The following is a 16,704-nucleotide window of genomic DNA, read 5'->3' on the forward strand; positions in this document are numbered from 1 at the left end:
CTTGAACCCTCAGATATCATAAGAGTATAGATTGTACACGGGCTGTGGAAGGAGTGGGTTTGTGGGACTGAATGACTTTCTCTTGTTCTGTGCTTCCTCATGTTTGTAAGCAATTTACACATGAGAGGCTGCTCGGAAAATGAGTCGAAAACAAACTTTAAAATGTATTAACAAAACAAAGAAATTGGTTCTTGACGTTGACAAGTCAAAGGAAGTGAATCGGCGGATTATAACCCATCGGCCTCTGGCTCTGTATTTAAAAAGAAAGAAAGACTTGCATTTCTATAGCGCCTTTTACGACTTCAGGACGCCACAAAGCGCTTTACAGCCAATGCAGTACTTTTTGAAGCATAGTCACTGTTGTAATGTAGGAAACGCGGCAGCCAGTTTACGCACAGCAAGCTCCCACAAAGAGCAATGTCATAATGACCAGATAATCTGTTTTTGTGATGTTGATTGAGAGATAAATATTGGCCAGGACACCAGAGTTAACTCCCCTGCTCTTCATCGAAATAGTGCCACGGGATCTTTTACGTTCATCTGAGAGAATAGACAGGGCCTCAGTTTAACGATTCATCCGAAAGACGGCACCCCCGACAGTGCAGCGCTCCCTCAGCACTGCACTGGAGAGCCAGCCTAGAATTTTGTGCTCAAGTCTCTGGAGTGGGACCAGTGCTCTGAGCTGGTACACTGCGTAGTTCCTGCCAATTGAACTCCAGCAGTACCCCTGAGTACACTTGGGCGTCCCTGAGCCTCCACTCTTACTAACCCGCACCGGAGCTCCCGGGACTTGGGCAAGTGGGCTGACCGACAAACAGAAACTCTAACCGTGGCTGTCTCAGGTTAGACCTGGCTTAAAGGTTCTTAAACATGGCGACAAAGTCCTACTCATGAAATACCCAGCTGACCAAGAATAAAAGGTCATTATTGACCAATGAGACTGAACAAAAAATGACACGCCAATATTCTGTGAAAATCCAGCTCCAGTTTTCCGTTGTATGATGTCAATGATGGTTACATCCTGTAAGTTATGATTGACATTTTGAAGTAATTTTCTAAAAAAATGTATAGGGTTTTTGTGCTAGTCGTTCTCTTAGATTCAGTGTCACTAGTCAGTCCCTTAAGCGAACTTTGCATCTCCCCACTATCAGTAGTTCGCATTTTCCTGCCCAGTATCTAGTTGAATGATAGCATGAGCTGGTGTTTGCTCATTTGTGGAAGGAAAACTGAAAAGCATCATGTTGAGATAAACACAGTTTGTTCACTGGTTTCTTTTGTATGGAATACACGAATGAACAGTATATAGGTTTCACAGTAAGGACAATCAATTTTCATATACTGTTTAGTTGTCAGCTGTGGCTGCAGAAGGGCGTGGGTTCAGAGTCCCACTCCATGAGACGTGAACACATAATCTAGGCTGACACTCCAGTGCAGTGCTGAGGGAGAGTGCTGCACTGTCGGTGGGGGGGGGGGTGGGGTGCCATCTTTCGGACGAGATGTTAAACCCGTCTGCCGTCGCAGTGTCCTGGCGATTAACCTTCAGTCCCTGGCGGCTCCTGGACAATCCTGGCAGCCCTACTCAGAGGGTGCTGGCTGCAGCTGCTGTTACTGCTCAGTAACCATGGGATAAAGTAACAGAAATGGCAGGGCGGGGCTTGGAGCCTTCCGCTCATAGCACAGTGCCAGAGGGGTGGACAATCCTTTGGCTCTTTGTTCGTGGATTATAAACATGTGACCAACATTCCCTCTTTTTTTTTGGCGCCACGCGGCCCCTTTAAGAGCCTGCGCTGCCCAATCAAAATACCGCATATGCGCGGTTTTTACATTGAAAAGCCAGCTGCACGGGATCCCTGGAACATTACAGGGAACATTGCATGTGACTGTCTATGTTGGATCACCCAACACTTCAGCCTAGATTCATCCAGTTTAAATATATTTCTCTCCCTGTAGCCTGTCTAAGAAACAAAGATAAGAAACATAAGAAATAGGAGCAGGAGTAGACCACACGGCCCCTCAAGCCTGCTCCGCCATTCGATAAGATCATGGCTGATCTTCTACCTCAACTACACTTTCCCGCCCAATCCCCATATCCCCTGATTCCCCTAGAGTCCAAGAATCTATTGATCTCATTCTTGAATATACTCAACGATTGAGCATCCACAGCCCTCTGGGGTAGAGAATTCCAAAGGGGTAGAGAATTCCAAAGATTCACAACCCTCTGAGTGAGGAAATTTCTCCTCATCTCAGTCCTAAATGGCCGACCTCTTATCCTGAGACTGTGACCCCTGGTTCTAGACTCTCCAGCCCAGGGGAAACAGCCTCTCAGCATCTAACTTGTCAAGCCCTCTAAGAATTTTATACGTTTCAATGAAGTCACCTCTCATTCTAAACTCCAGAGAGTATAGGCCCAATCTACTCAATCTCTCCTCATAGGACAACCCTCTCATCCCAGGAATCAATCTCTCCAAATTGAGCTGTTGCCTCAGTGACCATTTTTCACGTGTGGGCCTTGACAGCGAGTGTCCACAGTGTCGGCCATCCCAGTCAATCCTAATCTTGTCCTCACCTGGCATTTACACCTGCGAATGTTCCAGCAGGGATCAGGAGTGGGAACCCAGATAGATTTGTCTCCTTAACCCACCCTTGGTGTGGTGCAAGGCCAATTGTCACAACTGCCACACTTAGAATACTGTGCACAGTTCTGGTCCCCATATTATAAAAAGGATATAGAGGCACTGGAGAAAGTGCAAAATTAATTTACAAGGATGATACCAGCACTGAGAGGTTAGACCTATCAAGAAAGGATGAACAGGAAAATAGAAGGCTGAGGTCCTGATAGAGGTCTTTAAGATTATGAAGGGGTTTGATAGGGTTGACCTAGAGAGGATGTTTCCACATGTTGGGATGTTCAAAACTAGGGGCTATAAATCTAAGATAGTCATGAATAAATCAAATAGGGAATTCAGGAGAAACATCATATGTGCATTTAAGGAGATTTTAAGTACATGAGGGAGAAAGGAATAGAAGGTTATGCTGATAGGGTGAGATGAGGAAGGGTGGGAGGAGGCTCGAGTGGAGCATAAACGCCAGCGTGGACTGGTTGGGCTGAATGGCCTGTTTCTGTGTTTCTGAGGAAGGATATTCTTGCCATGGAGGGAGTACAGCGAAGATTCACCAGGCTGATACATGGGATGGCAGGAATGACGTATGAGGAGAGATTGGGTCGATTGGGCTTGTACTCGCTGGAGTTTAGAAGAATGAGAGGGGATCTCATTGAAACTTATAAAATTCTAACAGGACTAGACAGACTAGATGCAGGAAGGATGTTCCCGATGGTCGGGGAGTCCAGAACCAGGGGTCACAGTCTAAGGATAAGGGGTAAGCCATTTAGGACAGAAATGAGGAGGAATTTCTTCACCCAGAGAGTGGTGAACCTGTGGAATTCTCTACCACAGAAGGCGGTGGAGGCCAGTTCATTAAATATATTCAAGAAGGAGTTGGATATATTTCTTAAGGCTAAAGGGATCAGGGGGTATGGGGAGAAAGCAAGGACCGGGTACTGAATTTGGATGATCAGCCATGATCGCATTGAATGGCGGAGCAGGCTCGAAGGGCCGAATGGCCTACTCCTGCTCCTATCTTCTATGTTTCTATGTATATCCTATGTAATCCTATCGGGCAAAGATTGAGAATGCAGTGTAGGTGTATAGGCTGCTCACGTAACACACTTTAGGAAGGATGTCAAAGCCTTGGAGAGGGTGCAGAACAGATTTACTAGAATGGTACCAGGGATAAGGGACTTCAGTTATGTGGAGAGACTGGAGAAGCTGGGTGACATAAGAAAACTACTAGGCACTTGGTCTGAGTATTAAACAAGGCTTTAATCAACTGTTCTTCAACATGGAGATCTAGTTGTGTCCTTCACTAGTTCCTGTTAAAGAATGTCCTGAGCAAGCTGGGCCCATGCCCGAGTATTTATACTCTCCCCGGACAGCGCCACCAGCAGGCCGCCCAGTATTACTTCGTAAGTCATTTCCACATGAATGACAAGATTCATGTCACTGGGGTTGTTCTCTTTAGAGCAGAGAAGGTTAAGGGGAGATTTAATAGAGGTGCTCAGAATTATGAGGGGTTTTGATAGAGTAAATAAAGAGAAACTGTTTCCACTGGGAGGAGGGTCGATAACCAGAGGACACAGATTAAGAAAACTGGCAAAAAGGACTGGGGTAGATGAGGAGAATTTTTTTACGCAGCGAGTTGCTGTGATCTGGAATGCACTGCTTGAACGGGTGGTGGAAGCAGATTCAATAGTAACTTTCAAAGGGGAATTGGAATTTCAAAAAAGACTAACTGGATCACTCTTTGAAAGAGCCGCCGCAGACTCAATTGGCTTCCTTCCGTGCTGTACTATGCTATGATTCTGTTCTATGGATATTTACTTGAAAAGAGGATATTTGCTGGGCTACGGGGAAAGAGTAGGGGGGAGTGGGACTAGTTGGAGAGCTCTTTCAAAGAGCCGGCACAGGCACGATGGGCCGAATGACCTCTTTCTGTGCTGTATCATTCTGATTCTGTGAACAGTGACTGCACCTCAGAGGTGATCCAAAAATGATAAGGGAGTGTTTAAACGCAACAGCCAGAAATTCCTCTGCTTCGGGGAAACAAAGAAATCAGATACTCTGGGGAGGCGGGGGATGGAGTTTGAGGGAGGGATCCAGTTAGGCTGGATCTCTGCCTCCTTTGAGTGTTTTAAAGTTCTGCCGGAGGTAGGATAAGCGGGATGAAGTCATCCATTGGAATTCCTGCCATCTCTACCTCATTTTCCCCCACCGCATGAAGCAGGCACGGATGTGTGGCAGGATCTGATCCTGATAGAAGTGGGGCCACAAAAATCACAACGGTCGGCTTCCCGACCTGAAATAATACCACGATCGAGTTTGTTCATTGTTTTTAGATAATCCCAGGCTAATACAAATTAAACAAAACCCCTGGAAAAGTGCGAAAGGAAAGAGCTTGATAGTCAGCTGTAAATAAAACAAGGCCGCATTTCCCTCACAAACGGCCCCGGGAAATCATTTTGAAATGGGGCTGCTATAAAAATAGAATTTTATTTTGAGAAATCCTTTAGTGGTTGGAGGTGTTAATTCGCAGTTGCACTGTGGTACAGAGTATTTGCAATCCCAGCCCCTTCATGCAGTGGTAGGATGCATTACATACATACATAGAATGTACAGCAGAAACTGGCCACTCGGACCAACTGGTCCTTGCTGGTGTTTATGCTCGACACGCACCTGCTCCTGCCCCTCTTCATCTCACCCTATCAGCTTACCCTTCTATTCCTTTCTCCCTCATGTGATTATCTAGTTTTCCCTTAAATGCATCTACGCTGATCCTGGTGACCATGATTCCCTCACATCGACAGGCATCAAGCAGATGCCAGGCTTTCCCCCAAAGGGAAGCAGGCAAAAATAGCAACGGTGGGCATGGACCTCGGCCCAGTCCGGGAGATCCTTGACCCATTCCAGAAGATCCATGCCCATTCCAGGAGATCCATGCCCCATTGTGGGAGACCCATTCCCCATCCAGGAGACCTATGCCCCACTCCGGGAGATCCCTGCCCCATTCCATCCGGAAGATCCATTCCTCACTCTGAGAGATTCATGCCCCGTTCATTGCATCCCCATGAATGAATTAAAAAAAAATTCCGGGAGATCTATGCCTCATTCCGAGAGATCTATGCCCCATTCCAACATCCATACCCTATCCCGGGAGATCCATTTCCCTATTCCAGGATAACCATGTCCAACTACTCCGAGATCCATGCCCCATTCTGGGAGAGAAATGCCCCATTCTGGGATATCTATGCCACTTTCCAGAAGATCCATGCCTCATTCCAGGAAGTCCATGCCCCATTGCGACAGAGCCATGCACCTTTCTGGGCGGTCAGTGTCCACACCCCATTCCGAGATTCTTGTCTCATTCGGAAGATCCAATCCCCATTCCGAGAGCTCCATGCTCTATTCCAGGAGATCCAGGTCCCACTATGGAAGTGCCATGTCCCATTGCGGGAGATCTTTGCCGCATTCCGAGAGAGCCACACCCCATTCCGAGAGAGCCACACCCCATTCCGAGAGAGCCACACCCCATTCTGAGAGTTCCATTGCCCATTCAGGGAAGCCCTTTCTGGGAACTCCACGCCCACATCCCGCGAACCAATAAAATACATTCCAGGAGTTCCATTCTCTTTTCTGGGAGATCCAAGCCTCATTACGGGAGATCAGTGTCACATTACAGAAGATCCAATCCCCATTCCTGGAGGCCCATGACCCATTCCGAGAGATCCAAGCCCCATAGCGGAAGATCCTTTCACTATTCCGGGAGGTCGATGAACCAAGCCGGGATATCCATTCCCCATTCTGGGAGATCCATGACCCATTCTGTGAGATCAATTCCCCATTCCGTGGGTTCCATACCCCATTCCGAGAAATCCATGCCCATTTGTGCAAGATCCATGTCCCATTCTGGGAGGTCCATGCCCCATTCCGAGATCCCTGCCCCATTCCGAGAGATCCATTCCTCAGTATAGGAGATGCAGGCCTCTTTAAGGAGATCCATGCCACATTCCTGGAGCTCCTTGCAGCTTTCCGAGATCCCTGTCCCATTCCAGGAGATGCAGGCTTCATTATGGAGATCCATGCATCATTCTGGAAAAACCAGGCCCCGTTCCGATAGATCTATGCCAGATTTTGAGAGGTCAATTCCCCATTCTAGGAGATATTTTCCCCATTCCGCGATATCCATGTCCCATTCCGGGAGATCAATGCACGCACCTTTCTGGGAGTTCCATGATCCATTCTGGAAGATCTAATGCCGCATTCAAGAAGATCAATGCCCCATTCCTGGAGGTCCACGTATCATTCTGGGAAAACCATGACCCACTCCAATAGATCCGTGCCAGAAACGGGAGAATTTATAACGGGAAACAAGGAAATGGCCAAGCAATTAAACAAATACTTTGGTTCTGTCTTCATGGAAGAGGACACAAATAACTTCCCAGAAATGCTAGGGAACTAAAGGTCTAGTGAGAAGGAGATTAGTATTAGTAAAAAAATAGTGCTGGAGAAATTAATGGGACTGAAAGCTGATAAATCCCCAGAGCCTGATAATCTGCATCCCAGAGTACTAAAAGAGGTAGCCATGGAAATAGTGGATGCATTGGTTGTCATCTTCCAAAATTCTATAGATTATGGAACAGTTCCTGCAGATTGGAGGGTAGCAAATGTAACCCCACTATTTAAAAAAGGAGGGAGAGAGAAAACAGGGAACTATAGACCAGTTAGCCTAACATCAGTAGTAGGGAAAATGCTAGAGTCTATTATAAAGGATGTGATAACAGGATACTTAGAAAATATCAACGGGATTAGACAAAGTCAACATGGATTTATGAAAGGGAACTCGTGTTTGACAAACCTACCGGAGTTATTTGAGAATGTAACTGGTAGAATAGATAAGGGAGAACCAGTGGATGTGGTGTATTTGGATTTTGAGAAGGCCTTTGATAAAGTCCCACATAAGAGGTTAGTGTGCAAAATTAAAGCACATGGGATTGGGGGTAATATACTGGCATGGATTGAAAATTGGTTAACAGACAGGAAACAGAGTAGGAATAAATGGGTCTTTTTCGGGGTGGCAGGCAGTGACTAGTGGGGTACCACAGGGATCAGTGCTTGGGCCCCAGCTATTCACAATATATATCAATGATTTGGATGAGGGAACCAAATGTAATATTTCCAAGTTTGCTGACGACATGAAACTAGGTGGGATTGTGAGTTGTGAGGAGGATACAAAGAGGCTTCAAGGCGATTTAGACAAGTTGAGTGAGTGGGCAAATACATGGCAGATGCAGTATAACGTGGATAAATGTGAAGTTATCCACTTTGGTAGGAAAAACAGAAAGGCTGAGTATTATTTAAATGATGATAGATTGGGAAATTCTGATGTACAAAGGGACCTGGGTGTCCTTGTACACCAGTCACTGAAAGCAAACAAGCAGGTGCAGCAAGCAGTTAGGAAGGCAAATGGTATGTTGGCCTTCATTGCAAGAGGATTTGAGTACAGGAGCAAGGATGTCTTACTGCAGTTGTACAGGGCCTTGGTGAGACCACACCTGGAGTACTGTGTGCAGTTTTGGTCTCCTTACCTAAGAAAGGATATACTTGCCATAAAGGGAGTTCAGCAAAGGTTCACCAGACTGATTCCTGGGATGGCAGGACTGTCGTATGAGGAGAACTTGGGTCGACTAGGCCTGTATTCACTAGAGTTTAGAAGAATGAGAGGGGATCTCATTGAAACGTATACAATTCTGACAAGGCTAGACAGACTGGATGCAGGGAGGATGTTTCCCCCTGGCTGGGGGGTCTAGAACGAGGGGCCACAGTCTCGGGATACGGGGTAGGACATTTAGGACTGAGATGAGGAGAAATGTCTTCACTCAGAGGGTGGTGAACCTGTGGCATTCTCTACCACAGAAGGCTGTGGAGGCCAAGTCACTGAATATATTTAAGAAGGGGATAGATAGATTTCTAGACACAAAAGGCATCAAGGGGTATGGGGAGAGTGCGGGAATATGGTATTGAGATAGAGGATCAGCCATGATCATATTGAATGGCGGAGCAGGCTCGAAGGGCCGAATGGCCGACTCCTGCTCCTATTTTTCTATATTTCTGTTCCGTGAGATCCATTACCCATTCTGGGAGATATTCGCCACATTCCGAGAGCTCCACGCTCAATTCTGTAATGTCCATGCCCCATTCCAGGAGATCAATGTCCAATTCTGGAAGATCCATTCTGGGAGTTCCAGGTCACATTCTGAGAGATCCGTGCTCCTTCCTGCCAGGTCCATGCCCCATTCTGGAAAATCCATATCCCATTCTGGAAGATCCATTCCCCATTTCGGGAGATCCATGTCCCATTCCAGGAGATACAAGCCCAAATCGAAGAAATCCATGCCGCTTTATGGGAGGTCCAAGCCCCATTCCAGAAGAATCATGCCCAACTCCGAGATCCATGCCCCGTTCCGGGAGAGAAATGCCCCATTCTGGGCGAGAAATGCCTCATTCTGGGATATCTATGCCACTTTCCAGAAGATCCATGCCTCATTCCAGGAAGTCCATGCCCCATTGCGACAGCTATGCACCTTTCTGGGAGGTCAGTGTCCATTCCCCATTCCGAGATCCTTGCCCCATTCAGAAGATCCAATCCCCATTCCGTGAGATCTATGCCCCATTCCTGGAGGACCATGCATCTTCCTGGGAAAGCCACGCCCCGTTCCGATAGATCCATGCCAGATTCTGAGAGGTCCATTCCCCATTCTGGGAGATATTTGCCCCAAATTTGGCAGATCCGTGCCCCGACCCGGAGTTCAGTTCTCCATTCTGCGATATCCCTGCCCCATTCCAGCAGGTCGGTGCATCTTTCTGGGCGTTCCATGCCCAATTTTGGGAGAACCACGATAGATCCATACCAGATTCCGAGAGATACATTCCCCATTCTGGGAGAACCATGCCCAAATGACTTGAGTTCAAATCCCACCACGGAAGCTGGGGAACTTAAATTCAATTAATTAAAATAAATAAATCTGGAATTAAAAAAGTTAGTATCAGTAATGGTGACCATGAAACTATCGGATTGTCACAAAAACCCATCTGGTTCACTAATGTCCTTTAGGGAAGGAAAGCTGCCATCTTTACCTGGTCTCGGCCTATATGTGACTCCAGACCCACAGCAATGTGGTTGACTCTTAACTGCCCTCTGAAACGGCCCGACAAGACACTCAGTTGTACCAAATCGCTACAAATACTAACACCGCACGGACTGCAGTGGTTCAAGAAGGCGACTCACCACCACCTTCTCAAGGGCAGATATGGATGGGCAACGAATGAACACCCCATTCCGGGAGAACCAAGCCCCATTTCCGAGCGATGCATGCCGCATTCTAGGAGATCCATGTACATTCCGGGAGAACCATGCCCCATTCCAGGAGATCATTCGGAAGATTCAATCTGCATTCTGAGGGCTCCGTGTCCTACTGCGGGAGATGCATGCACCATTCCGTGAGATCTATGCCGCATTCCATGAAGATCCATGCTGCATTTCGGAGGACCATGCATCATTCTGGAAAAATCACTCCCCATTCTGATAGATCCATGCCAGACTCCGAGAGATCCATTCCCCATTCTGGGAGATATTTGCCCCATTCCGGGAGATCCGGGCCCCAGTCCGGAGTTCTATTCTCCATTCTACGATATCCACACCTCACTCCAGGAGTTCGATGCGCCGTTCCGAGAGATCCATGCCCCATTCCGTTGGATCCATGTCCCTTCCAAGGGATCCAAGCCCAAATCCGAGAGACCCATGCCCAAATCCGACCATGCCCCATTCCAGGAGAACCGTGCCCCATTCTGAGAGATACATGCCTCATTCCGAGAGCTCACCGCCCAATATCGGCAGATCCAAGCTCCTTTCTAGGAGTTCCATGCCCCATTCCTGGAGATCCATGTCCCATTCTGGAAGCTCCATTCCTGGAGATCCAGGTCCCAATCTGAGAGATTCTTGCTCCTTTCTGTGAAGTCCATGCCCCATTCCGGGAGATCCATATCCCATTCTGGAAGATCCATTCCCCAGTTCGGCATGCATGCATATTCCAGGAAATTCATGTACATTCCGGGACATCCGTGCCCCATTCTGGGAGATACAAGCCCAAATCCAAGAAATGCATGCCCCATTCTTGGAGGTCTGTGCCCCATTCCTGGAGGTCCACGCCCCATTCTGGGAGATCCATTCTCCATTCCAGGGGAGCCATGCCCCGGAATAGGAGGACTTCACTGGTAGGTATTAGGTAAGTGGTCAAGAAGAAGTAAACTGCAAAACAGTTTACAGAAACACCAAGCCAGTGGCAGTTAACAGTTTACCAGCAATCAGCTGTAAGTGGTTGCCTGATTAGGTGGTAAATGCAGTGAGTTAGAAGCTGTGTGTGACTCTCAAAAGGGTTAAAATATATTAGGCGCTTGTTTGCAGAAGCACAGAGCTTGGAGACAGAGCTGGGTGAATTGCAATCGGAGTGGATCGAAAACACAGTGGAAGCTGAGAATTTGATGATAGTAGGAATTCACTTGTAGGTATTAGGCCAGTTTAAAGTCGGTGGTGGAGAAGCTTTTAGAAACCATAATTCAGGAGAAAATTAACAGCCACTTGGACAAGCATGGAACAATAAAGGCGAGCAGTACAGATTTGTTAAGGGCAAATTGTGTTTGACTAACTTGATTTGAGTTTTTTGATGAGTTGACAGAGAGGGTGGATGAGGGCAGTGCAGTTGATGTTGTGTATATGGACTTCGGTGTTTGATAAAGTCCCACAGAATAGGCTCGTTAGCAGAATTAAAGCCCATGGGATAAAAGGGGCAGTAGCAGCATGGATACAACATTGGCTAAGGGACAGAGAAATCAGAGAGTAGTGGGGAATGGCTGTATTACAGGCTGGAGGGAGGTATACGGTGGTGTTTCCCTGCGTTCAGTACTAGGACCGCTGCTGTATTTATATGCATTATTACGTTGCGGGGGTTCCCTGCCCCAATTCTGCGGGCTCCATGCCCAATTCCGGGAGAACAATGCCCCGTTCCGGGAGGTACATGGCCCATTCTGGGAGGTCCATCCTCCATTCCGGGAGATCCATCCTCCATTCCAAGAGATCTATGCCCCATTCTGGAAGATCCATCCTCATCCCGGGAAATCCTTGCAGCATTCGTATAGGTCCGTGCCCCACTCCGGAAGATCAATATCACATTACGGAAGATACGTTCCCCACTCCTGGAGGTCCATCCTCCTTTCCGAGTGATCCATGCCGCGTTCTGGGAGATCCATGCCCCATTCTAGGAGGTCCATGGCCCGATCCGCGAGGTCCGTCCTCCATTCCGAGAAATCCGTCCCCCACTCCGCTAGAACCATGCCCCACTCTGGAAGATCCATGCCCCACTCCGGGAGATTCATATCCCATTCTGGAAGATCTATTCCCCAAATCGGGGGATGCATGCATATTCCGGGAGATTCATGTACATTCTGGGACATCCACGCCCCATTCTGGGAGATACAAGCCCAAATCCAGGAAATGCATGCCCCATTCTTGGAGGTCTGTGCCCCATTCCGGGAGGACCATTCCCGGAGATCCATGCCCCATTCTTTAAGGCCCTTGATATCCATGCCCCATTCCGAGAGATCCATCCCCCAATTTTTGGTGGTCCTTCCTCCATTTCGAGAGATCCGTGAATCATTCCGGGCTGATCCAGGCCCCATTCCGCCAGGTCCTGGCCCGATTCTGCCAGGTGCGTGCCGCATTCCATGAGGTCCATCCCCCATTCCGGTGGATCGATGCGTTATTCCAAAAGGTCCTCACCCCATTCTGAGATGCCCATGCTCCACTCAATGCGATTCGTGCACCGTGCCTCATTGGGAAACCCATGGCCCTTTCCTGGAGGTGCACGGCCCATTCCCTGAGACCTATGCCCCATTCCATGAGATCCATGCCCCATTCCGGTGGATCCATGCCTCATTCCGGAAGGTCCTTGCCCCATTCTGAGATATCCATGCCCCATTCCACACGATCCATGCCTCAGTCCGGGAAATCCACGGCCCATTCCTGGAGGTCCATTCCGCAATTCCATGAGATCCATTCTCCAATTCCATTCTGGGAAGTCCGTGCCGCATTCTGAGAGGTTCTTGCCCCATTCTGAGAGATCTGTGCGGTATTCCTTCAGGTCCGTGCCCCATTCCATGAGATCCATTTCCCCTTCCATGAGTTCCATGCCCTATTCCGATGGATCTGTGCCTCATTACGGAAGTTCCTTGCCCCATCCTGAGATGTCTATGCACCATTCCATGCCATTTGTGCCCCATTCCGGGTGCTCCATGCCCCATTCCTGGTGATCCACGACCCATTCCTGGAGGCCCATGGCCCATTCCATGAGATCCGTTACCCGATTCCATGAGATCCATGCCACGTTCTGGGAGATCTGTGTTTGCAACCTGGGGAATCCTTTCCCCATTCCGGGAGATCCACGCCCCATTCCGGGAGATCCACGCCCCATTCCGGGAGATCCACGCCCCATTCCGGGAGATCCACGCCCCATTCCGGGAGGTCCACGCCCCATTCCGGGAGAGTCAAGCCCCATTCCATTAGATCCATGCCCCATTCTGGGAGGTTCTTGCCCCATTCTGAGCTTTTTCTCTGCCCCATTCTGGGAGATCCGTGCCCCATTCCAGGTGATCTACGCCCCTTTCCGGTGGATCCACCCCACACCCCATTCCTGCAGTTCCATGCCCCATTCCGGGAGAGCTGGCAATCCCTGATGCAGGGTGTAGCTCTGACAACAATGTTCCCCAGCTCCAGCCTGAGAAAAGTACACTGTGTTTCACCAGTGCAACCCTTTGTCCACAGCGGCCACTCTGCGACCTTTCTGAGTGAGATTGCGCCAAATTATGGGCAGTTTTATTTCCGGTAACCCTGTGCTTACCACGGAATGAGTCGACTCTCCAAACTCACTTCACGTAAAACCCTTGGATCCAACGGAGAAGCAGAAGTCTTTCATCCCATCGGACAGGCCTGGATTCAGACCCAGGCTCTGGTGATGTATCAGGAATGTGGGTTCAATTTCGTGGAGAGACTAGAGAAGCTGGGATTGTTCTCCTTAGAGCAGAGAAGGTTAAGGGAAGGTTTAATAGAGGTGTTCAAAATCATGAGCAGTTTTGAGAGAGTAGAGAGGGAGAAACTGCTTCCACTGGCAGGAGGGTCGGTAACCAGAGGACACAGATTTAAGTTAATTGGCAAAAGAACCAGAGGCGAAATGAGGAGAACGTTTCTAAGGCAGCGAGTTGTTGTGATCTGGAACGCGCTGCCTGAAAGGGCGGTGGAAGCAAATTCCGCGGTAACTTTCAAAAAGGAATTGGAAAAATACTTGAAGGGGAAAATTTTGCAGGGCTATGGGAAAAGAGCGGGGGGAGTGGGGCTAATCGGAGAGCTCTTTCAGAGAGCTGGCACGGGCACGATGGGCCGAATGGCCATCGTCTGTACTGTATAGATAGAAACATAGAAAAATAGGAGCAGGAGTCGGCCATTCGGCCCTTCGAGCCTGCTCCGCCATTCAGCATGATCATGGCTGATCCTCTATCTCAATACCATATTCCCGCTCTCTCCCCATACCCCTTGATGCCTTTTGTGTCTAGAAATCTATCTACCTCCTTCTTAAATATATTCAGTGACTTGGCCTCCACAGCCTTCTGTGGTAGAGAATTCCACAGGTTCACCACCCTCTGAGTGAAGAAATTTCTCCTCATCTCAGTCCTAAATGTCCTACCCCGTATCCTGAGACTGTGACCCCTCGTTCTAGACCCCTAAGCCAGGGGAAACATCCTCCCTGCATCCAGTCCGTCTAGCCCTGTCAGAATGTTATACGTTTCAATGAGATCCCCTCTCATTCTTCTAAACTCTAGTGAATACAGGCCTAGTCGACCCAATCTCTCCTCATACGACAGTCCTGCCATCCCAGGAATCAGTCTGGTTAACCTTCGCTGCACTCCCTCTATGGCAAGTATATCCTTTCTTAGGTAAGGAGATCAAAACTGCACACAGTACTCCAGGTGTGGTCTCACCAAGGCCCTGTATAAATGTAGTAAGGCATCCTTGCTCCTGTACTCAAATCCTCTTGCAATGAAGGCCAACATACCACTTGCCTTCCTAACTGCTTGCTGCACCTGCTATGATTTTATTGTGTAGCTACCACTGCGGAACTAGCGCCATATGTTGGATCACCAATACATTGTGGTAGGACGGGTGACTCGTTCTTTGATTTCTTCCCATTTGTAACTTCCTGATCTCAGTCGGGGAGAAGCAGCGAGCAGAATGCCTGGGTCAGGGCAGGGAAAAACAAAGCCAGTTCTCACGCACCTCCAGGTGAGAGTCTCAGGCTGGCATGGGGGCAGGTGGCCCTGAAGCGTTCAGCCAGCACGTGCACAGCACAGGGTGATTACGAAAGGGAGCAAGGCGAAATAATAATGTGTAAAGGGATGAGGGACTTCAGTTATGTGGAGAGACTGGAGAAGTTGGGATTTTTCTCCTTTTAGAACAGAGAAGGTTAAGGGGAGATTTAATCGAGGTGTTCAAAATTATGAAGGTTTTGATAGAGTACAGGAAACTTTCGATTTACCGGCACCTAAATAACCGGAAATCTCGGTTAACCGGCAAAATTCAGGAGTAGGTTCAGGTAACTTTTATTACTTTTTTTACTCCATCTGTTGCTGTGCAAGGCTGTGGCTGCAGCTGTTGCTAAGCTACAGAGATGCTTGCAACTTGTGCCCATTGTTCTGAAGCTGTAGCTAAGCAACAGGGTTTGTTACTTTATACGGAGCTCTCAGCTCCATATCTTTTACTATAGCGTTCGGCTATCCGGAATTTTCGATGAACCAACACCACGTCGGTCCCGTCCATGCCGCATAAAAGAAAGTTTCCTGTAAATAGGGAGAAAATGTCTCCACTGGCAGGAGGGTTGGTAACCAGAGGACATGGATTCAAGGTAATTGGCCAAAAAACCAGAGGCGAGATTAGGAACAAAGGAGGTCATTCAGCCCCACGAGCTTGTTCCGCCACTCAGTGAGATCACGGCTGATCTGCATCCCAACTCCATCCACCCACCTTGGCTCCATATCCCTTAACACCCTTGTCTAGCAAAAATCTATCGCTCTCAATTTACAATTATTAACTGAGCTAGCATCTGCTGCTTTCTGTGGGAGAGAGTTCCACACTTCTACCATCCTTTGCGTGATGAAGTGCTTCCTAACATTCTCTCCTGAATGGCCTGGCTCTGATTATAAGGTTATGTCCCCTTGTTCTAGACTCCCCCACCAGCAGAAAAATACCTAGTATCAATGAGTGAGGTCACATTGACTGTCTTCCAACAGGCCGGTCACTGACTCATACCGTGAATTCAGCTCTACCAATGTGGGAAAAACAGGGAGAGACTCGGCAACATCCCAGCGGCTCAGTGAGGAACCGAGAAAGAGTAAGGTCTATCCCAGATTGTTTCAACAGAAGGAGGTCAGTCGCAGCTAATATGTTTTCAGCTTTCAAAATTTATTTGCTAGGTGTTTCTTTGATGGTCCAGTTAATAAATACACTTCCTCTGCTCTGCTCCCCCTCTCCCTCACTCTCCTTCTCTCTCTCCACCCCCTTTCCCTCCCTCCCTCTCCTTCTCTGTCCTTCCCTCTCTCTGTCTCTCTGTCCCTCCTCTCTCTCTCTGTCCCCCTCTCTCTCTCTGTTCCTTTCTGTCCCCCCTCTCTCTGTCCCCCTTCTCTCTCTGTCCCCCTCTCTCTCTCTGTCCCCCCCTCTCTCTCTGTCCCCCTCTCTCTCTCTGTCCCCCCCTCTCTCTCTGTCCCTCTCTCTCTGTCCCCCCCTCTCTCTCTGTCCCTCTCTCTCTCTCTGTCCCCCCTCTCTCTCTCTGTCCCCCCTCTCTCTCTCTGTCCCCCCTCTCTCTCTCTGTCCCCCCTCTCTCTCTCTGTCCCCCTCTCTCTGTCCCCCCTCTCTCTCTCTGTCCCCCCTCTCTCTCTCTGTCCCCCCTCTCTCTCTCTGTCCCCCCTCTCTCTCTCTGTCCCCTCTCTCTCT

General features: G+C 48.6%; 1 protein-coding gene across 1 annotated transcript in view; it reads left to right on the forward strand.

Moving 5' to 3' along the window:
• LOC147098983 (uncharacterized) overlaps positions 1 to 16,704 on the forward strand; it is a 411,709-nt gene that overhangs the window by 89,528 nt on the left and 305,477 nt on the right. Inside the window, exon 6 of the mRNA XM_085969501.1 lies at positions 16,005 to 16,140. Within this exon, the coding sequence (XP_085825627.1) occupies positions 16,005 to 16,140 (136 nt within the window). The remainder of the gene's footprint in view (positions 1 to 16,004; positions 16,141 to 16,704) is intronic.

This window comes from Somniosus microcephalus, chromosome 28, assembly GCF_052327205.1.
Source record: "Somniosus microcephalus isolate GS21.2 chromosome 28, FLI_Smic_1.0, whole genome shotgun sequence".
Classification (NCBI taxonomy): Eukaryota; Metazoa; Chordata; class Chondrichthyes; order Squaliformes; family Somniosidae; genus Somniosus; species Somniosus microcephalus.